Source organism: Harpia harpyja, chromosome 2 (assembly GCF_026419915.1).
Source record: "Harpia harpyja isolate bHarHar1 chromosome 2, bHarHar1 primary haplotype, whole genome shotgun sequence".
NCBI lineage: Eukaryota > Metazoa > Chordata > Aves > Accipitriformes > Accipitridae > Harpia > Harpia harpyja.
The window spans coordinates 88,232,843-88,255,158 of record NC_068941.1 but is presented as its reverse complement, the minus strand read 5'-3'; the positions used below and the strand labels follow the sequence as shown (position 1 = coordinate 88,255,158).

At 48.4% G+C, this 22,316-nt stretch overlaps 2 protein-coding genes across 2 annotated transcripts in view; one reads left to right on the top strand and one right to left on the bottom strand.

Moving 5' to 3' along the window:
- Nucleotides 1-7,490, top strand: part of GFRA4 (GDNF family receptor alpha 4) — a 71,471-nt gene extending 63,981 nt beyond the window's left edge. Inside the window, exons 4-8 of the mRNA XM_052780841.1 lie at nt 11-356; nt 3,503-3,612; nt 4,571-4,705; nt 4,969-5,126; nt 7,263-7,490. Coding sequence (XP_052636801.1) covers nt 11-356; nt 3,503-3,612; nt 4,571-4,705; nt 4,969-5,126; nt 7,263-7,409 — 896 coding nt within the window. The 3' untranslated portion in view covers nt 7,410-7,490. The remainder of the gene's footprint in view (nt 1-10; nt 357-3,502; nt 3,613-4,570; nt 4,706-4,968; nt 5,127-7,262) is intronic.
- An 8,999-nt stretch (nt 7,491-16,489) lies between these two features.
- The window catches only part of ATRN (attractin), a 155,089-nt gene continuing 149,262 nt past the window's right edge, over nt 16,490-22,316 (bottom strand). Inside the window, exon 29 of the mRNA XM_052780838.1 lies at nt 16,490-22,166. Within this exon, the coding sequence (XP_052636798.1) occupies nt 22,042-22,166 (125 nt within the window). The 3' untranslated portion in view covers nt 16,490-22,041. The remainder of the gene's footprint in view (nt 22,167-22,316) is intronic.

The window sequence follows — 22,316 nt, the reverse complement described above, 5'->3', positions numbered from 1 at the left end:
CACCCCACAGGGTCTGAGAACGAGGTGACCCAAGTGAACCGGTGTCTGGACGCTGCCAAAGCCTGCAACGTGGACGAGATGTGCCAGCGGCTGCGGACGGAGTACGTCTCCTTCTGCATCCGACGCCTGGCCCGGGCCGACACCTGCAACCGCTCCAAGTGCCACAAGGCTCTGCGCAAGTTCTTCGACCGCGTGCCACCCGAGTACACCCACGAGCTCCTCTTCTGCCCCTGCGACGACACGGCCTGTGCCGAACGCCGGCGGCAGACCATCGTTCCTGCCTGCTCCTACGAGTCCAAGGAGAAGCCCAACTGCCTGGCGCCTCTGGACTCCTGCCGGGAAAACTACGTCTGCAGGTAACGTTCTCACACCGGGGTGGCCGACATGGAAAGCTGTCCCTTGGACAAGCCAGGGGTTCACCCACCGGTGACAGCCCAGTGACCAGAGCCAATGCACCCACCTGAAGGATTCTGTGCAGAGGCACCCGTCCCACCACAACCCACTGACATAGGGCATTGCCTGAGCGGCTCCTTCCCATGACCCATGTCCTTGGCTCATACTCTAGACAGGAGGTGTTAACAGACAGAAGATGTGAGAAGTTTGTGCTGGAGTTTTTTTAGACCTTTTCTATGGGTTTTTGGCTTTGGTCCTAAAGAAAGACCTGCTATGGAAATAGTTCCAGGAAGGTGCAAGCTAAGCAGGGATGTGGGGTGGGGTGCTTGCAGCCACTTTCACCAATCTGTCTCATCACTGTCTATCTATCTCCCCTAGCCCAAGCATCCTACAGGAGCGCCCAAGCATCCTACAGGAGCACCCAAGCTATCCTAACAGTCACAGGCACTTGTAGATACCTTAAACCCATGGCTTTCTTATTTTATTAGCAAAATTAATTGTATGTATAAAAAATATACCCTTCTGCTGCAAGGCTGGATGTTCTAGCGATTGCAATAGGAGTCTCAGAGTCACAGCTGTCACTCCAGTCTACCACATAGTATGTGGCCAGGGTGGTTTTCTCCTCTGCTTCCATTTAAGCCCCATGCACGCACAGACCCATCCCAACGTGCACACTCACAGGCATACCCCTGAAGTGTTTTTCCCTCAGCTGTACTATTTTCACCCCTCTATTTCTCAAAAAGTCTTTGATATTCCAGAAGGTTAATCCACATACAGCTCTCAGGCGTGGAGCCCATCTGTCAGTAAATGTAAGACCATAAGAGCAACCGTACTGCACCAAACGTGGTGGTCGCAGCCTGGTGTCCTATGTGCAGCTGTGGCCATGAGCAGACACCTGGAGAAGAGCACAAGAGCAAGTGTAGGACACATCTCCCAGTATTGTCCCAGTCTCTAATTATTGCGGGCTTTAGGACTTCCTGAGCTGAACTTCCAGCGGCCACCCCCTATCAGCACATCATCTTTAAATTACAATAGAAAAATTATGTCTTTTCACAAAGGGAGGTGAGAGCAGCAGCATCCTCTTGGAAGGACGGACTGCTACTAATACCCTCACCCCTCCTCACCCCAGAAACGTGGATGAAGGAGAACAACAGAGCTATACATCTGAAGCTGGCTCTGAAAGATGCAAAGCCCTTGAGCCACCACACCAGCTCTTGCTCAGATTTCACCCGGCTACCCAGGGAATCTGAAACGGAGGGGTACTGCCCTCTCCCTAACAAGACAAGCGGGCCCAGCAGGGAAGAAGAGGTTCAAAGGGGAGAGTGTTGCTTCCCAGGAGACTGGAAACCGTTTCGTGCAAGCAGCACAGCTGTTAATTATCTGGTTCCTTGGTCTCTGAATATATAATATAAAACATCCTCTAGAGACATGGCGGGAGCAAGGGGCTGACGTGTGACCCGGTCAAAGCTAGCAGTGCAGAAAGCATAAGCAGAGCCGGGAACAAATCATGGCACTTTAAAGAAATAGAGTAAAATACTCCAGGGCTAACCCTGCCTGCGCTGCTTAGTCCTCTTGCAGCTTCTCCACAGCTGTAACCCCTTGAATTTCCCAGCTTGCAGGGGTGGGCTCTACGAACATGAATAATGCAAAACCTGCAATCAGTACCTCCCTCCCCTAAATAATGCCGCAAAAAATTGGGCAAGAAGAGTTTGCCTGTGCTTTGCACGGGAGAAAGGGGTTGATATGGGGCAAACATGGGAACGAAGAAGAGGAAAAAAAAGGAGAAGACTGGGGAGGAGGAGAGAAGTGGGCAGGAAAGCGCAAGTCGGAGTGCTGACACTGACCAGGAGCACCGACAAAATGTCTGGAAGAGAGATGCTCTCTGGGAGGAGTAACATGCTCAGTTTTTCTGAGATTGCCCAGGCAGAGTAAGCATTTGAGGTACCCAGTTCACAGTTCAGACACTGCAGGTTGTCGCCTAAAGGGCCCTGTCTTCAAGTGTCGGCAGTGCTAGTGCTTGCTTCGGTTTCCTAAGCAGCTCAAATGTCATGTGAGATGCCTTCTTACCTGGTCGTGGGATGACTGTTTAGATGGATCTGAATGTCCAGCAGGTCCTATGTCCTACCTGAAAGCCCCATGTGGATCTCTTAGATATCCTACAATGTCCAAACACCACTAGATGCCTATGTGCCAACAACAGACTCATCCCTAAAGAATTAGGTGGCAAATATCTGGTTGGCAGCATGATTTACAGTGTTTATCCGACCGAGCTAGCAGGGGAGCACCATGCCAGGAGAAATCTGCCCATCTGTCTGAACGCTGCACCGACTTCCCTGCATGGCCCAGACAGTCCCAACAAGCCCAGTGTGTGACTCAAAGTTGCTTTGTGCTAAAAGTGGTTTGGTGCTTTGACCGAGACAGTGTGAAAACCGAGGCACGGTGGTCTGTGGTCAGAGCTGTATGTCATACACCTCTTGCTCCACAGGCTCCAGGAGTCCAACCTTCTCCTGAGAATGGGTGCCTGCAGCAGAGGATGTGGCAGCAGCCCTGGTGACGGCTTGAGAATTTTATATCTGAGCCTTTGGGCATTTCCCTCAATCTGAAGTTGACCTCATCTACATTTAGAGCATAACCTTTGAAGAGAGAGGAACTGGACCAGAGTGATTCCCTCTTCCAGCAAATCAGCCCCCAAATGAAGGCTTAGGTCTCTAGGGGAAGTTATTACCCAAGAGTCAGATAACGGCAATACAGAATGAATTCCCTTGCTATCTGCAACAGCTCTTCCCGCGAAAGCCAGCTTCACACATCAGAAAACAAACATTTCTTCCAAGACCGGACTTTTCTTGCAGTCCCAGAGGAAGCTGTAAAACATTAACCAGAGCACCTATTCATGTCTCACCTCAAAGGGATAAAACCCACTTCTGGGTTTGTTGGGGGCAGCAGGAGAGTATAAAATGACATTCATTCAAACTGATTTAGCAACACCTACAGCAGCAAAGGATTTTGCAAACGTGTTCCCTTCCGTAAACACCACCAGTGTGCTATTATGTCCCTTTTTGCCCCGAATATCTGTGCTAATACGCCCCATTTTGTGCTCTCGCTCCATCAGGTCACGCTACGCAGAGTTCCAGTTTAATTGCCAGCCGTCCCTGCAGGCTGCGAGCGGCTGCCAGAGGGACAGCTATGCTGCCTGTCTGCTGGCGTATACGGGGATCATAGGTAAGAGGCTGCATCCATCGGCTGGTCTCTCTCCCACTTTCTGGGTGGGAAATATCTCCTCTGGGTGGGAAACACCTCCTCGTACACCGGCCAGCTAAAAGCTATGAGGACAGTAAGGTGGAGAGCTGAGACTGGGATCTCAGGGAGATGCTGGGCTTTCTCTCGGCAGTGACTAGAAAAGGAGCCTAAGCCATGAGCATGGGGTAACTTTAGGATGGCTGCAGCAGAGGGAGAAAAAACATGCACCATGGGCTGCTGCAAGATCCCAGCTTCTCTCTCGGGTGGAAATAGATGGGCTGTCCCAGGGCATCTGCTCTGTCAGGGGTTCCCTGATGCCATCACCAGCGATGCCACTGGAAATCAACTTTCCACTGCCATCTTGCTGACTTCAGAGGATGTCAAACTGGGTTTTCAGATGCTGCAGAGACCCAGCTGGCAGCAGTTAGCACAAGCACATACAGAGTTCAAAGAGAAGAGCCAATGGCCGTTGAACTTAGTCTATCCTGAGGGATGGGATAGATTGACAGCTTTTGGGGTCAAGATTTCATTCTGGTTTAATCCTTCCTTTGTTGTCGCTGACCATTCTGGAAATTGAGTTTGGCTTTTTCAATGACAGCGCGGAAACCTTTACGCACATTCACATACTGGTTTTGAATGTTATTAGGGAGTCTGATTTCCCAGGAGCTGCCCATTCCTTGGCCTGATAGCACGTTTTAATTGACTGAAGGCTTTGTTGGTGGTGGGGTGAACAAAAGGGCTACGACTGCCCCTCTTCTCCTCCCCGGCAGCAAAACACACCCGTGACACCAGCACTTGAAGGTTTTTCTCATGCTGCCGTCACAGCGGGGCTCAGCTGAGGCTGTAAGCAGAGCAACCCAAGAGAGCAGCAAGGAGGGAAATCCTTGTCCCTTCTTGAAGTACCAGCCTTGCGATAACACTTCTCCATCCTTCCCGGCAGGCAGCCCCATCACACCCAACTACATTGACAACTCAACTTCCAGCATAGCTCCCTGGTGCACATGCAATGCCAGCGGCAACAGGCAGGAAGAGTGTGAGAGCTTTCTGCATCTCTTCACCGACAATATCTGTCTCCGTAAGTATCGCCCGGCACATTGCTGCTCCGGCAGCATCCCCCGCAAGCTGGTGAGGCTTCTTGGGAATGAGGGTATGAAGATGCCCTGGTCCTCAAGAGTCTGTAGGTGTCCAGCTCCCTGTGCTTTCAACAAAGGAGCTCTGAAGACCCTCGGGCTTGCATTTGGGTGATGCAGTCAAAGGAGGCTGGAGAAGGGGTGCGTGTGCTTTCCCTTGGAAACGTTGCCCTGACGACACTTTTCTTCATCTCTTTCCCACACAAAGAAAATGCCATTCTGGCCTTTGGCAATGGGACCTACCTGAATGCGGCTGTGGCCCCATCCATCCCCCCCACCACACAGATGTACAAGCAGGAGCGAAACGCCAACAGAGCCGTGGCGACCCTCAGAGAGAACATCTTCGAGCACCTCCAGCCCACCAAGGTAGGAGAGGGCTGACCTGGCCCTGAGAGATGCTTGGCCGTGTCTACACCTCCTCCATGCCCTCCAGCCCTCCTCACCTCAGCTCCCTCTTCCACCCGTGTCAGTTCAGCTACGTGCAGACATCCAACCTCTCCTCCACCTCTTGGAGTTCCTGATTGACCCTCTTCTTCGTGCCCGACATATTCTTCCCCAACATCAAGCACAGGGCCACATTCTCCTATCCCTGACTCTGAGCTCCTGCCTGTTGGTCACCTTCTCTTTTCTTTCATGGGTGCTACAGAGAGATATGGGTTTTTTTTAGAAGTACTGGGAAATCCGTGGGCTTTTCAGGAGTGTAGAAGGGGAGCCAGGACCACTGGTTTGGCTCCTTACCCTCCTGCAAGGCATCCGCACGGCTTCAGATGAGCGTTTCGGCTGCCTGGGACACATGTTCCTCCCTTGTTAGATGAGGATCCTGGAGGTCATAACACAGAGGCTTAACTGACTAAGGTTTGCTAAACATTGGAAAATTTCAGATGAAAGGTTCTAGTCATCAGCAAATTGTTAGTATCAAAATAATATTAAATTGAAGTTATTTTAAAACAAATAACAGACTAATTTACTGATGATGGCAGTAGTAGGCATTAAATATTTTATTTTTAAATAAAAACCAATGACCTTGGTTTGCCACCCACCAGAGTAATTTTCAGATTGAATTATTTTACTATTGAATAATTGACAGTGACCTTGATTTGCTGAACATTCAGGTAACAGAAGCTGTCAGTTAACTAGACTCCAAGGACTGAGCGTGGGCTTTGCACTGGGCTAGCTGATACCTTCAGAGAGCTTCCACACATGGGCTTTTTTTATACCTCTTCCCTGTTTCTTTTGCTGGAAAAACATCCGATTCACCACCCTCCACTCTGTTTTCACAGAGCAGCAGGTGGGAGGTACAGAAACGTTGCCTCAGCTTCCCTCACCACTTTTCAGGGCATTGGTGGCCAGGCACAGCACGGACACACTTTCATCAGGCCATAAACTTTGCACCCAGGGCATTTGGAGGATTTGCTTCCAGCTGGTGCTCCCCAGACCTTAGCGCAATCCAAGTAGTGGCCTGAGGTCCAGACGTTGCACTGAGAACTTTTATCCTGGAAGTGATGGAGAAGCTGTGAACCTCCCTCGTCACTGACAGTCCAGCCCAGAGAGCCAACTGCTGCTGCCACCAGCACGTGGGAAGCTGGAGAAAGCAACTGCAGTAAGGGGTGGCCCTGCCACATCGCCAACCTCCACGTGACAGCAGCACATCCCTCTGCTGAGGTGGGAGTGCTACTGGAGCACGGTCCCTGCTGACTCTGCAGGAGAAACCAGGCAGTTGGGTCTTGACTTCGGACTCAACTTCGAATCCAGATCCTGTTCAATGTTTAATGAGGTTGGTGCCCCTAGACCCGACGAGGAATTCTACGATGGACTGATTAGTCCAGCTGCTTCCCGTCTTCATAGCAGTGCAGAGCCTTGGCTCTAAATTAGCTCGGTTATCAACTAACGCAAATAGAGGTCTCTAGCAAAGCAAAGTTTCGGCCACAGTTTCCATGCACTGGAAAAGGAGAAGGGTGCAGTTTGTCTGCAGGGGGTAGGCCCCTAGGGTGGGAGTCAGTCCCGTAAACACATGTGCTGTATTTTGGAGTAAGCCACCTGGCTCCCAGCTGCTTCTTGGCGAAACATCTACCAGCCCCATGGAGGTGTGTTCAACACCCAGGGGACATCTCCACCCGGAGAGCCCACCAGGTCAAGCTGCTGGCCAGCAGTGGCTCCATAAGCTGCATGGACCTCCATTGACCAGAGTGGACATCCAGGCACCCACCCCCACACAAAGACACCTCCAACCAGTGTCCAAACCTGTGGGCTGCACGCCCAGCGCTGTGCCCACGAGGTGACCCTGCTGTACGCCACGGTGCTACCCCCACCTTCACCACCATCTCCGAGAAAGCCGAGCTGACCTCCGGACTAGACCTGGGCTGTCGAGGCTAACCCTGGCTCCCTCTGTACACACGCACGCGTAGGAAGGCTGCGCGGTCCCCAAGCCCTAAAATCCTCCGAGGGACCAAGGTGGGGAGCAACCGTGGTGGTTCACCCCATGTTACCTCCTTTCTCTTGCAGGTGGCTGGAGAGGAGAGGCTCCTGCGGGGCTCCACTCGTCTGTCATCAGGGACCTCCAGCCCAGCAGCTCCCTCCCGCTGGGCAGCCTCTCCGCTGCAGATGTGGCTTCTCCCCGCTCTTGCTGTGCTGAGCGTCTTCGTGATGTGAAGCAGGGCGGGCTCACGCCAGGCAGAGACTCTCTTTGTGTTGGTTTCTTTACAAAACAACTAGATCAGTAACTTTTTTGGGGCGGGGAGGAGGGGGGGAATGAGGGAGGGGATGGGAAGGAGAGGTGAGCGTGTGGGCATCCCTTCCTCCTCCTCATCCGTCTGCCAATTTATTTGATTTTATACAATCAGCATTGTCGACAACCAGCTCATTCTTGGTCCTGGCCACCTTTCCACCCCACAGCTTGGTTGTTGTCTCTCCAGCTCTCTGCGGATGGGGTCGGAGCCATGGACAATTCCCTTGGAAAAGGTGAAGGAGAGAGCTGAGCCAAGAAACGAGAGCTGCAAAGGAAATGCTTTTGCCTGCCCCAGCCAAGAGGTGAAAGACTTTTGATGGATGAGCTGTCGGGACGTTTCCTGAAACCCTGACTCACGTTGGGGGGCTCTTGACAGGACACGTCAAGCGATGTGGAGTTCGGACTGTCTCCAGGGCTGCTCAGGACCTGAAGGGCAGCCCACCTGGTTCAGACTGAAGAAACCAGAGCACTGGTGAGAAGGTGGTTGGTTTAGTTCACCGGAGAGGATCCTGAAGCACCTCTGGCGTGGACCAAGTAACCACGCTACGAACTGGCTGGCGGGGATTATCCACCCGCTTGAAACCATGGCCAGCGTGCAAACAGCATGCATCTCCAAGCTGTCACCTACCCCTTGGGCCCTCCTTTTTAGAGAAACATATGTCATGTATTGATGGTGTTCAGGAAGAAACACGTGTGTTGCGTTTTGTTTACAGCTGGCTTTCTTCGTGTCCCAACCCTAGCATCTCTATTCACTGGTCCTGTAAAATGTTTGGGGTAGGTATTTTTTTGTCACATCCAAATGACCAGAGGCCAATATTGTCCCACTCCAAGCTAACCTTTCTCCATGAAGGATGAATGTGTGAGCCCACGGGCAGGACTCGACGTGAGCCCAACGCAACCCATTCTCACGTGCCACCTGTGCATCTGCTGGTCTCGCAGAGAGGCAGAGGGTCTTCAGTCAGGCGATTTCACTAGTTTTCCTAGGAAGAGATAGGATAGAAAAGGTTTGCTAGATACCACCCTGGGGACATAAATATCCAGCCAATTTGTAGAAAGGCCAAGTCATGAATCATGTCATGCATAGAGTGGATTGCTACGGTATCCCTCCTTGAAGAGCTGGCAGAGGCAATCACTTGTGTCCAGGTTAGCACGTGAAGGACATTGCCTCCTGCCAAGTCCTATTTACTCAGCCGAGAGGTCATTTAAGCAAAGGCTGGTGAAGTGACCCATTCAGCTGAGCTGCAACCAGAGCCCAGCTGGAGGGTGAGGACAAATGTCTCTCTGGTCTCTCGGGGCACAGGGAGGCAGATGCGTGACCTTGGGCTACCTGAGCATTTGGGGGTCTTCCCTCGAGGAGGTGAGCTGAGGACTCGTAGTGCCTTCCTGGGGGCTGAACTCGTTGCTAGATCAAGTCAAGGTAAGGAAGGGTGAGGTTTCCCAGGATAAATGCTTACCCAGGCTGGCCGCCACAGGAGGCACAGGAATAGCTCCAGATTCTCCCTGAGTATTTGCAACAGCCCATTTATTCCTCGGTTTGTGCTCCTCCAAGGAGTATCGTTAGTTCCTTAGTGTTTGGAACCATAGAAAGGCTTAGCAGCAGCTGACGCAGCAAAGTCCAGCGCTTTTTATTCGCACTCCCTGCACAACACCTTCCATTGTTTATTGCTCCAGATTTTGCTGAGAAACTGCAGCAACTTTCTTGGGGTTTGGTCCAATATGAAACCACTCTTGTTTTCAGTTGAACACCCGTGGATGTGTGAAACGTGCCCAGAAATCCTCCTGGCTGCATCCTATCCAAAGTTCTGCTCCTCGAGGTCCTCAGGGCTGTAGCACCTGGTTGTCCTAATCCAGGGCCGTGCAAAGGAACACGTCAGGATCCAAGTCTTGCGTGCAGGGTGCCAGGTCACACCCTGAACCAAAACTTGCTTGTGAGGTCTTCACTGCTAAGAGGCTCACCCAGATCAGAAAAGCAGGCAGGGAGGTAACGCAACAGGCAGGAAAGTCTCTGACCTCCCTTCCAAGTGCCATGGCCGTGCACTGAGTTGCCGTGAACATCTCCCCTTCATCCAGGCCACTGGTGTCCTCTGAGAGACCGTGGAGCCATCGGTGCACCAAGTGACACAACTACTAGCTGCAACTCTGCAAAACTTGTCTTCTCTGAGCCATAGGTGAGAAAAGGGATTAAACCCTGATGCTCAGCCCTTCAAAGGCAAGGAACTACCTCAACATCATGAGGTCACGCTGTGAATTGCCGCCTTCTGCCGCTTTCCTTTCGAGTCCTGTAGTCATGCCCTCCTCTTCTACACATCCCACCCTGGCAAGTCTGTCTCCACCAGCCTTTAATCTTGCACAGGCTCAGTCTCTGCGTAGGATGGGCATGCAAGTGTCAGCTGCTTTCCAGGAGTACCCACTCCTGCAGTCTCTCGTGGCTCCACTCCTGTGTCTCTTATAACTCACCGGCGGTGATGTTGAAATGCCACTTTGCCGTTTCCTTCCCTGATTGACAGCCAGCAGAGTTAGACTTTTTCTAGGTGGTCAGGATGACTGGTAATCCCACTTCAGCTCTCCCTTAGGACTGGTATGCCGTGAAAAATAGACGTAGAGAACCCTACTCATAGACTAGAGGGGATGGAGGAGACCTCCAGAGGTTACCTAGTCCATTACCATGCCCCACAGCAGGACCAATGGTCTGATTACACTTTCTGGCAGATTTATCTTAAAGGATTTTTAACAATTTCAGTGAGAGACATCATCATGTCCCCTGGATTTATATCTTGCTTAGGTTGTTAGTTGTCTCTAAGCATCACAGGCCAACGAGACCCTGAATTCCCATTGCGGTGTCTTCTCAAGTCCTCAGTTTTGGAAGGATGGCAGACCAACAGCCAAAAGGGAGGCCGTGGGAGGTGACAGCCAGCTACCATGGATCATATCACAGAGGCATTGCGTGAGAAGCTCAAAAACCATGGCAGCGGTCTGCCGGGATCCCTGCGAAAACTGCAGTGAGTTAGTGTAAATGGGTGTCTGCTAGAGGGGCTTCCTCCCCACGCCCTTGATTGAGGGACCTCAAAAGCATCAGTGGAGTTGAGCTTGCAGGTCTGAAGATGCACTCCCTGTCCTCAGCCTTTGTCCTGTGCCGTGAGTTTGGATACAGCATCCTTCAGGTACTGTCCCACGCCAGGTCTGCGCTCCTGGGGGTGCCCCGAGGTCTGGGGATGCTTCGAAATGAAGTGAGTAAGGCACAGAGCAAGGAGCCTCTCGCCCAGCTGGAAAGAGCCAGGGCGTTGGGATGGGCAGTCATATTACACAGAATTAAAAAAAAACAAACAATCCCCAAACCTGCATGACTTTTTCCTGATCATTTAATCCTTTTTGCCAATACTTAATATGTCAATTCTCCCTCCAAGCCTGTTCACGAATCAAACTTTGCAAAAAAAGGATGGCTTTTGAGCAGTCCTTTTGGAGGAAGAAAACCCGGTTACATTCCTCCCCACCCACAAACACATGTGTGCACAGGCCATTTCTTTTCCCTTGTGAGAAGTCAGTAATTTTTTTAAGTGAAATTTCATTTCTGTTGAACTCTGTGAAGTGAACCATGGATCTTCATTTTTAAGCCTCTTGACCAACCACCAAAGTCATAGCAGCTGCTTGTAAAGGCAAAGGACTGACCGAGCCAAGAGAGAGAAAGGGAGACAATTTTTTGGGGAATTACTTCATACCTGGGGACTTTCATAAGCACAAAGAAGAGTCATGGGACAAAAAAAAAAAAAAAAAGAAAAAAAAAAAGAAAAAAAAAAGAAAAAAAGAACCAGCCAAACTTTCTGTAGCCACTGAACTCTATTTTTTCGGCTGCTCAGCACCGTTCCCAGTGGTTTGGCAGTCCCGAAAGCCCGTGAAATATTGTGTATGTGCAAATACCACATCGTCATCAAAGCAAGAACGTGAGCAGGGAGGGAGACACCGCAGCGGGGAGCCGGTGCTGGAGCAATAACCCCGTAGGTAGCAGGGTGATGGTAAAGGCTGTGTGCGTGCACGTAGGGGAGGAGGGTTGACGTCTGCCTGTACTACTGGGGTATAACCTGTGCTTATCTCTTCTGTACATGTCAATATTCAAACATATCCATGAATAAAGCACACATGCATTTTCCTGACCCTTCCTTGCTCCCGTCTGCGATGCCGGGTCGTCTGTGCCCGCCCGTCCAGCTCACCGGTCCCGTGCCGTAAGGGCAGCTGGAAGAAATGAGGGGATGTTTTGGGGGGGTGTTGGCAGAGCGGTGGGGCTCAGATGCCCCGTGCTTGGCTGGAAACCCAGCTCTGATCTGCTGCCTACCAGCAAGAAGGGGCAGGAGGTGAAAAACCATCTCTGCTGAGATGGAAAGACATCAGTGCCACCCAGGAATGGGACACGGACCCACGCGAGTCCTGGGGCTGCTTGTGCTGCACGCCGGGGTGACGCACGCAAAGCTTTGGGAATAATTTGGGGAAGATTGAGCTCAAAGCTGGTGCCAGCGCAGGAGGAGGGAGGCATTGCAAGATGTAGCAAGGATGGGAATAATTGCACCCGCAATTAGTGGCACGTGGAGCCACTAATGCTGCGATGCCACCGCGTAACCCCGGGTGGGTGGAAATAACTGGGGGCGGCTGGTGCTGCACCCTCCCGCGGGGCACAGGAGGGGAGATGGAGGAGGAGGGAGGGTGGTGGTTCATGCCAGCCGGGGAGACTTCTGTTCATGCCACGAACATCTGTGAGTTATTTTTGGCAACTTGGAAAAAAAAAAAGAAATCACAGGGAAATTGATTAGAAGCAAATTGAATGTTTTCCTGCCAATTTTGGGTGAAAAAAAAAAATTCTGGAAAACAAATATATATTAAATTCATACAAAAATACCGAGTGAAATTCAAGCCGGTTCCTAAACACAAAGGGAGTTCAAGGTCGAACCCAGAAACGTAGCACATTTTCTTCCCGAAAATCATGTTTGTCTTCATGTGTGCACGAAGCAGCTGACGATGCAGAGGGGGAGCGAAGCCTGAGGGTTTGGGCCAGACTTGGGACTCTCGTCAAAGCCGTTTCCTTCCCCACAACACGTGGGCTGTTTCGTCCGCTGGGGTTTTGCCGACCCGAAGAAAATTTCCTGCGAAAGTTCCAGCCGGTTGAACCTGAAATGTGCTGTAAAAACATTGCAGGTTTGACGTATTTTCCTAGCTTCTTGGCAGGCGGTCGCGTGACCAAGGTCGGCACCTGAAAAGCTGGTGGGGCTGGTCTGGGGACAGGGGGACAACCACCAGAGCCACCAGGGCCAGTGTCAGTGGTGTTGAATCATAGAATCGTGGAATTGTTTAGGTTGGAAAAGACCTTTAAGATCATCGAGTCCAACCGTCAACCGAACACCACCTTGCCCGCTAAACCGTGTCCTGTGAAGGAGACCACAGGACTCCAGATGGGACAGCATGTGCTGGTTTGATTGATACTGGGTGACACGTGGGACTGGTTAGGACACCCTTGCTCTGGGTCATAGCAACTTGCTTCAAGCAAGCCTGGAAATCACCCTAAGTTTAGGGTGAAGAGATTTTGGAGCAGGAGCACCACTAATAGCTAGAGGGGGCTTTGCCAGACCCTCACTTCTATCACATCTCTGGGACCGGGCATGGTTTTAGGGGGGCACTGGCTGTGCCCACAACAAAACTGAGCCCCACTCCCTCCTCCAACCAGGGACATCAGATAAGGACAAACGCTGAAGCAAGAGCAGGTGAAGTGATTTTCCCCAATTCCCAGAGAAAAAGTCCTACAACCTCTGGAGCCCCCAGGGCAGAGAAGAGCCCGGGCATCTCTGGAGGCTCGGAGGAGAGACCCGCAGGCAGGATCCGATGGAGACCAAGGATCCTCGTCGTGCTGCGACTGCAGACGCAGCACAAGCAAAATCCTGCAGCTGATGTACAACCGCTGCGAGGGAACGTTTAAAGCCGAAACAACAATTTACCATCCGTTATCTCCATGCAGACGGTGCTAATGTGCTGATAGGGGTGGATGCATCTCGCCTCGGTTATTAAAATGTTGTCTTTCCACGCCGAGTGTGGAAACGACGGATGTTAGCCAAAGGGAAGCGCTGCAGAATTAGCTCTGACATGAAAAATGTTCAAAGCGTTTCTTTTTTTTTTTTTTTCTTTTTTTCCTAAGGAGAAGTGGAAATGATTTCTGGTGGGAGCAGGGATCCCAGGGAACATGTCAATGGAAATACTGCCAGTCACACTGTCAGAGGCACATTGTGGCTGCAGACTGGAAAGCAGACCTGATAAAACAGTCAGCGAGCTGCCGGTGGGACGGATGGAGAAACGCAGACACCAGAGTTATCTCCACGCTCTGCTTTTAATTCCCCATCACAACGATGCTTTTTGATCAGCTGTCACAATCCAGACCTCCCCGCTTAAAACTCTGCTTCCAAACTAAATTCGGGGCTCAGCATGAGGACCAGGAGAGATTAAATCCCATCCTCCCGCGGCATCACTGGTCACCACCGGTGGGGCGAGATCAGAAACAGCCCTGGTCCTGCAGGCTGCGTGCACGTGGAGCTGCACCCTGGGCTTCTCGCCAGCGGCAGGGCGATAAAAGCAGGGGAGCAGGTCGTTATCCTCTCCGTTAGAGCCAGAGTGGCCAGAAGCACTTTTGGCAGTGTCTTTTGGCTTAGTTCCCTGCAGATGTGGCTTCTGGGAGATGCACGGGAAGGTCTGAGGGGGGACCCAGGAACACAGAGAAGCAGAGGGGGAAGGAAGGGTCTGGTCGTGAATCTCGGTGTCGGATCTTGCTCTTTTGTTTGGGGGCAGATCTTACTTGCCCTAAGACGTCCCTAGCGCAGAGCTTGTCACTGAATCGCCGGAGTCACCGAGGAGAAAACAGCCCTCCAAGGCCATCGTGACCTGACCTCGGTGTTGGCCATAGAGTGATGACGGGTGTCCCAGAATCGTGGGACCGAGGGCGTTGGGGCTATCTGTGTTGCAGACGCGGTTCGGGGAGGTGTTGCTGTTCCCAGCCACCCCTGCAATGGGGAACACTGGGAGCTCAGCCCATCTCTAACTGATGGTGATACCTGGGGCCTGAAGCACCGCCAGCCAGTAAATTCATCAGCAGGTCCCATCGGTCATCTTATTAAAAGATATCCCCCCACCTACTTTAGCTTATGCCTTTGCAAATGTCTCCTGAGTGTTCATTTTGTCACTCCATCCCCTGCTTCGTTGCTACTTAATGAGTTCAGAAACCAAAAACCCCAAGGAGAAACACAAGAACCTCTGCAAATTGTGTTTGCCCAAATGGTAGGCTAGGTGTTAGCTATGGAGCTCTGGCTCATTTGCACAGCTCTCTTTTCTCCTCTCTTCCCATTAAGGGTGAAAAAAAGCAAATGTTGGTGTTTTCACCAGACCAATAGATGATTTTACTACCAACCAGCGATGTGTAACCCATCCAGAAGTTGCCCCACTTGGGTAAGGAGAACCATCTCCCAGCCTCCAGTCCAGGCTTCCTGTAGGGTGGTTGAGTTAAATTGAATGCTCTGTAAAAAGACTTAAAATTGCCTCCCCTCTCTCTGTAGATGATTGATACTTAAGCCTTGTCGAAAGAAAAGCTGCGTGGCAAATACCTCTCCAGCTCCTTACCCAACGGCGTTCATTAATGATAGGTGACAGCAAAGAGCGTTGTCCTGGACGTACGCAGAGCCTCCACGCTCTCTTCCATTCCTTCCCTGCAGACCTCTTTTCTTTGCTACAGAAGAAGAAAAACCAGAGCAGGGATGAAATATGGCCCCAAACCTCTACGTTTTATCCTGCTGTCCGAAATGAGCTTAAACTAGCTTTTGAACCGCTACCCCCTGCCCACTTCATTTCAAGTCTGGACACACCACGCTGTGCTTTCAGACTGGCACGCTCGCTCAGCTCGGCAGCAATTTCTGAGAATTGGGCTTTGGCATCCCAGTTTAATGCCATGGGATGAAGTAGCACAAGTGTCTTAGGAGACGGCGATGACTGAAACCTTCATGGCTCATAAATGCCAGGTTCAACTCTGCTTCATCTCAGCAGTGCTTAATTTCAAAGCTGAAGAGCGACATAAAAATAAATGGAGAACAACGGATTGTGTCTCGGCAGGAATCTGTTTGGATGCCGGGTGTGCTGCACACGGGCTTCCAAGGGGTGGGAGAGGAGAGGTCACCTCCGACTTTGCTCTCCTAGCTTTTGCGTGCATCTGAAACACCAGCTGGCACCAACATTTGATAAGGTTGCAAAATTATTAGCAAAACTCTTTGGATGATGCAGTCTCCAGGGATGTCAGATTTTTCTCCTCTGATTCAAAGGAAGGAGCGGTTTAGCAGAAAAAATTAGAAGTAAGAAAGGGAAGAGACTGAGATTTTCTAATTCTGTTGGGCTTATTCAAACCCTGAACGCAGACGCTCTGAGCTTTGGGGCAGGAATACAGTCGCTGAACAAAATAAAGACCTGCCGTAACATGACAGCAAGGACTCACGACCCCAGCGTCGAGGAGGTTGGAGCAAATAAATTCCCTCTCCAGCCCTGACCATCCCAGATGACCTGTGGAGAGGACGAGCCCCTTTTTCTCTACAATGAGGACTTTGACCCCTTTTTAGCACGCTTTTCCCTTCCACCACCCTTCAGAGACAGCCGTGGAGAAGAGGAGGGAGCGGAGCTTCCCTAAGGCACCTTAGGGAAGACGTAGGCAAAGGTGATGGGTTTGGGGGATCGCAAGGCGGCGTGGGGACACAGCAGCCACCCCCCGTCCTTCGGTGGAGGACACGACCTCTTTTTCCTCCTCCCAAATTCGGAACCTGGCACAGGACGGACACAGCCCGCTTGCGGAGACGCGAACGCCTCGAGATCCACCGCCGTCGTGGTAGAAACTCACCCTCACCCCAGGCAGGAGTCTTCAAAAACATCTTGAGTTATTTCTTCCCCCCATTTTAAGAAAGAGGGGGGGCAAAAAGAAGAAGAAAAAGCAGGGGAAAACCAATTTAACCAGATCATCTACTTTTTATTTCAGAGGAAAGATTTGCATTATTTACTTTTATTTATATACATGTACTTCACATTTGTATTTAAAATGCACAGACCTCCCAATAATTTTCTCGTTCCTGCTTTAAATTAGCTGTTATTTTACAATACAAAAAATTATACCAAAAACTGCAGTCCTAAATGTGTGTATGTATAACACCCACAACCCCCGGCAATGAAATAGTTTACAATACTTGCTCATATTTACATATGAATGCAATAAATGCTAAATTATACATATTAACAAACTAAGCTCAAGTCTGAACACAGATAAGAATCGAAAATAATTACAGAACACCGAAAAAAATCCAGAATACAATTAATTCAAGGATCTTAGTGTAAAGAACATTTATTGTGCACAAATTTCAGAGTAATATAAAACTCTTTATTTTTATTTTCTTTTTGCTTTTTTTAAAAAAAAAATAATAATGGACTGACATATGTTACACTCCTCCACAATTTTTTTTTTTTTTTCTTCTTCTTTCTTCTGGTGATGTTTGTGGAATCAATGATAAATGTAGAGGAAATATGTAAAGAACTATAGTACCTGGAAGACGCACAAAAATAGTCCACGTGTAGTGTTAGAACGAAATAATAAACTGAACAAAACCTGCCCTGATGCAGGAGCAGAAAAACCCAGCATATACACATTATTGTAGTATTCCTAGCAATGGAAACTAATTTAATTTAAGCAGCTATCAACAGAAAGAGCGTGAATTTGACTAAAATTGCCAACAACACGTCCAAAAATGAGAAACGCACACCTATCCCTCCCTTCCCTTCGCTCCCGCGTCCCTGAACGCTCCGGCGCGCATCTGCCCGCGGTACTTTTCCATTTAAAACACGCACGACTCTCCCAACCTGCTTTCGCAGCTTTGCTCCGGCGGCTCCAAAAACCCCAAACCCCCTCCCTCCCTTTCCCTATGGTATTCCCAAATGAAGATAAAAAGGAAACGGGAAAAGAAGAGACATCGGCAGCTTACTGTGGAGTTGGATGGATGAGTTTAAAAGTCGCTCCTGGCACGTAGGGTCCGTTCTTTGCTTTCTCGCAAGCTCAGTGCCGGCAAATCCCTGTTTGCAGGGAAAAGGGTTTTGCAGGTTCAGAGATGGAGCTGATGCTCCGACCCTAACTCGGGGTCTCGTGGAAAAGAAAAAGCAGCTGCTAACACCGGGAGCCGTTAAGGACAGAGAATCAGCCTCATCTTTGCGGCACTGGACCTTCAGCGGGTTATGGGGAAAGCCTCAAGTTTTATTTCAGCCTCTTGAGTGAGGGTATTTCATCAAAAGCTCATTTCAGCTTATTTAGGGCCAAGCAAGCTGAGCTGCCATTTTAAAACCATACTATAAACCCAGCGACTATGTATTTTGGTAAACGCCTACTGCAGGGAAAATGATGTTTCTGAGCAATATTTAGTATACAAACTACCCCTAAGAAGCGTGTATCTGCCAACAGGGCCTGTCATGCTTTTATGGTACCACACCATCAAATTTTGGTACATTATACGCTATGACTTTATGCTAATCACAGGCATTACCCCATCGTGTATAGCTTTATTTTGGCAATTTCGATACAGCGCATTTTAAGCCCAGGGAGAGTGGCAATAACTCAAAAGTTGTGTCCCATAAATCTTCTTGTATCCAACATCTTGACCCGTGCTGTGGCAGGGTCTCCTGTCACTCACGCTACAACAGTCCAGAGAAAATCGTGGGCTAAAAAGAATGGAAAACAGTGCACCAAAAAAAAAAAATGTATGTGATTTGGAGATCCAATGGCACTGTTGCTTTCTAGAATAAAAGGACTACAACATTTCTGATTTTTAATTTTTTTTTTTTTTTTAAAAGGCTACTCTCAAAGAATAAAATTGTTCTGAGGGTTGAGACCTTGAATGCTGAATTTCAGCCAGTTATAAACGCTTGAAAAGAGTGATTTTGAATGGAAATCACTGGCACAATCTTAATGGTAGAGGCTTAAACTGCTGACTTAATCCTCCAAGTAATGACTACTTTAAGTACATTTATTACTTGTCTTCAAGCGTTTTTTTCCCCCCTTTCAAATGGAAGAGCCGTATTTTACTGCGCTTATACATTTAAGTGAAATGCATTTGAATACATAAAAGTCAAGTTATGCCTCCCTGCTTTATACTGCAAGATATCACGAATATAATTTGATGTTTCTTTAAAGCTCTGGAAAGTTATCTAATACTCATCATATGAAGAAGTTCTTAAGACAAAACTCATACATCATTTAAAATGCATCAAAAATACATTCAATATTTTTCTGGTTTATATACACTTTAAATCTTTCAATGTTCTGCACGCTACTGTATAGTTTATGTACAAGTGCAAAATCGGTGTGTTATTTTTCATTTATTTACAGATTCTCCCATGAAATAAGGTTGCTCTTCCCCCGCCCTCACCTCCAAAAGAAATAAACCCACAAATCCTTCACTTTTGATATTGGCCTGGTGATAAACCACCGGCAATTCTTCTTCCCCCCATCCATTCCCACCTTCATCTCTGTTTTACCTTTAAGTTGGGATGAAACTGTTTGCAGCAGAAATATGTATGAGTTCTCTTTTTCCCTCATCAATATGGAGATAAGATGCAGAGCAGAGCTACATCCTAAAGGAGCTGTTTCATTTTATTTATATAAATAAGTCTTGTTCCTCTATTTACATTTTTTGGTTCTGCTAAACCTCAAAGTTTGATCATTTTTGCTCGTCTTTCCAAGATCTGACACCTCACTTTGTGGCTACACTTCTGGGCACGCTCCACCATAAGCTTTTGAGACCAGACAACCCAGCTTTTTGGGGGGGGGGTGGGTGGGAAACAAACCACATTTACATCTTTTTGTTAATGTAAAACTACATCACTCCTCCGGGCCTATTGTTCTGAAAGCTGTTTCTCTTCAGGAAAACCTAAGCAACAACTTCTAAGCACCTGCTTAAGTGCTGTCCTGAATATGGAGACTTAAGCACAAGAGCTTTCTCAATTTGGGTTGGCAGTTCTCCTCCCCAAAAAAGTGTTGGAGAAACAAGACGACGACATCTCTGAACATGAGGATGTGCATCGCGACTGAAAACATGTAAAGTAATAACAGGGGAGGGATTTTAGTCCAGTATTATTTCTCTAGTTCAGGTTAGCCTTATACACATAGGAAGTTAGAAAATATTTTCAGGAGATGAATCTGTCTGAGGTAATCTGTGCATCAGTTAAAACTTACATTGCCTAAACCCCTTCAATTCTAAAGGACAAAGCTCACCCCTCTCCCTCCCATAATTTCTTCTCCCCAGAGGGCAGTTAACTTCTAGTTTAGAAACGGATGCATTTTTTTTATATATATATATATATAAATATATATATAAATATAAATACACACACACACGTGTATATATAAAAAATGCATTTTTTCGACAATATTTTTTCTGCAGTCCCATTGTATTTATTAAATGACACATTAAATCAGAATTATAATCCACCACTATCTTTAAACCAGCAGGCTGTCCCCATCACTGCTGTCCAGACACGCACAGCAATTCATGTCTTTATTGCGAAGCCACCGCGCTCCAAAGAGCTTCTTTGAAATACATGGCTAAAAAACCCCACCAAAAGCAAAAATGAGTGGCTGATATGTGATCCATCACCAAAACGTGCACAAAAAAGGACGCAGTTACTTGGGTTTCGTTTTGGAAAAGGGTGCTACCTGGTCAGAAGACTCAAGAGCACTTTCCTTCGCTGCCCTCGATCTGTTAGTTCTCCATTTCATAAATACTAGATGTCCTCATCAGAAACCAGCAACTCAGCGACCTGAATGAAACTGCACTTACTGTGATTAAGCAACAATTACACGCCTCGTTTGGCACCTTCACGTAACACCTTCCTACCGGCTTCGACATCACAACTTTGCGTGGCCCCGGCACTGCGCCACGTTCCAGAATCGAGGGAGACACTGGGCACCAGCATGTGCAGACTTGATGGGTTAAGTCCAACCTTGAACCTCAAAACGTAATTCCAACTAGTCAGAGTACTTGAGACGGTTTGATACGTCCCCCAAAAGCCAAGCCTTAACTTTGCTGTTTGCAAGTCCCTTCCTTTTCACCAACAAGCCACCTTCTTCAACGTCTACGAGAGTTCAACCCCAATGGGAAACCTTCTTCAACGTCTACGAGAGTTCAACCCCAATGGGAAACCTTCTTCAACGTCTACGAGAGTTCAACCCCAATGGGAAATATCAGTAACTGATCGTGTAGAACTCAAACCTGCGGCCAAACGAAGCTGCTCTCCTTGCTTTTTATTTAAAGGTCTTTTTTACTCCATCCTCAAATGATCTGGCACCTGGAGTGTTGCTTTTTGCACCCTTTAAGGAGACAGAGCAAACCTTACTGCTGAGGAGCGATGGCTCTGAGCCCCGGCACACCTCAGCTCTCATCCAGAAGAGTGGCAGGAGGGAAGGGGCAGAGAAAGAGACCAAACGGGCAGAGAAAAATCAGAAGAAATATAATGTATCTGACCTGGAACACAAACTGCTTCTATTAAAAGAGCTGGTGAAACCAGGAGTTGTCTTATGAGATACTGAAACTCTACTTTCCCTCCAGATATTTCCCATCTGGTTGAGTAGTTTTTTGGTCAGGAGAATGCCATTTTCCCCTGACTGCACGTGATATATTACAAAGAACACAGATTGCCTTGGGTGACTATATATATCTCTCTGTGTGTATATATATATTTAAAAGGAATATAATTATGTTGAAAAGAAATGTGTGTAGCAGTCTCCTGGCTCCCTAGATCTGTTCAAGTCTAGGCACTTGTGTGTGGTGTACTCCAAGCAGGTTAAGACTATGTAAACACTGAGTCCTTCAAAAGCAACATTCAACTTCTCCAGGTATTGCATGTGGTCTGAGCAACACGCAACATCAACCTTTAAACCACGCCGGCTTTTGCGTTCCTGATGTTCTGGACCATGATGACTACAAAAACGCTGTATCTGGAAGAGAGTTCCACTTAAATAGTGAAGGAATAAACATATAGTATTAAATGAAAACAAAGGATGAAGATGCTTTGAAGATTAATAGTAGTGTTTATGTGTTGAGAGCTGACACCTGTAAACACTGCATCTTTTTCTTTTTGTACAGTTTGATAAATACATGAACTACAAAGCACTTTCCATGTATAAACCTGAGTGTCATTCATATTGGACTACTGTTCTATTTACACTGACCATGAATGGTGGTGATCGGATGTTACTGGACCTGCAATAAAATTATTTTACTTTAAACTTCAAGAAAACAAAGGAGCAATCTGAAGCCACGTGTCAGTAAAACTTAAGTGGAGCAGTTGTCAAACAAAGCCAACTATCACGTAGATGAGAGAAAAAGTTGGGTTCAAGGAAGTTGTGTTTTTCCGAGTGCTTCTAGTCTCTTGTGACACAACTTGGAAATCCTTCTCCTCCTCCTCCTAGGTATTACTTTTCCATTTTGTTTAAAACCCTAAACAGTTTCTGATGTCCATGCATCAAATACAGGTTCCTGGCTGTGCAGGGGGCTGCTGTTTCCGATTTCGTATTGCACCCGATTTCTCTTTGTAGGCAATTGGCATCTGTTGTGAAATGTCCACCAGTGCACTGGCCACTGCAAGACCTGAGGCAACAACAAAAAAAAAACCAGTCACGGAACAAAATAGTCACAGAAACAAATCCTTCCGCCACAGCCGAGAAAAACCCTCCAAATAAAGTGAATATAATTTTTTGAGTTCTTCTTAAAAAAAGCCAACTAGAAAAGCATTTTGGC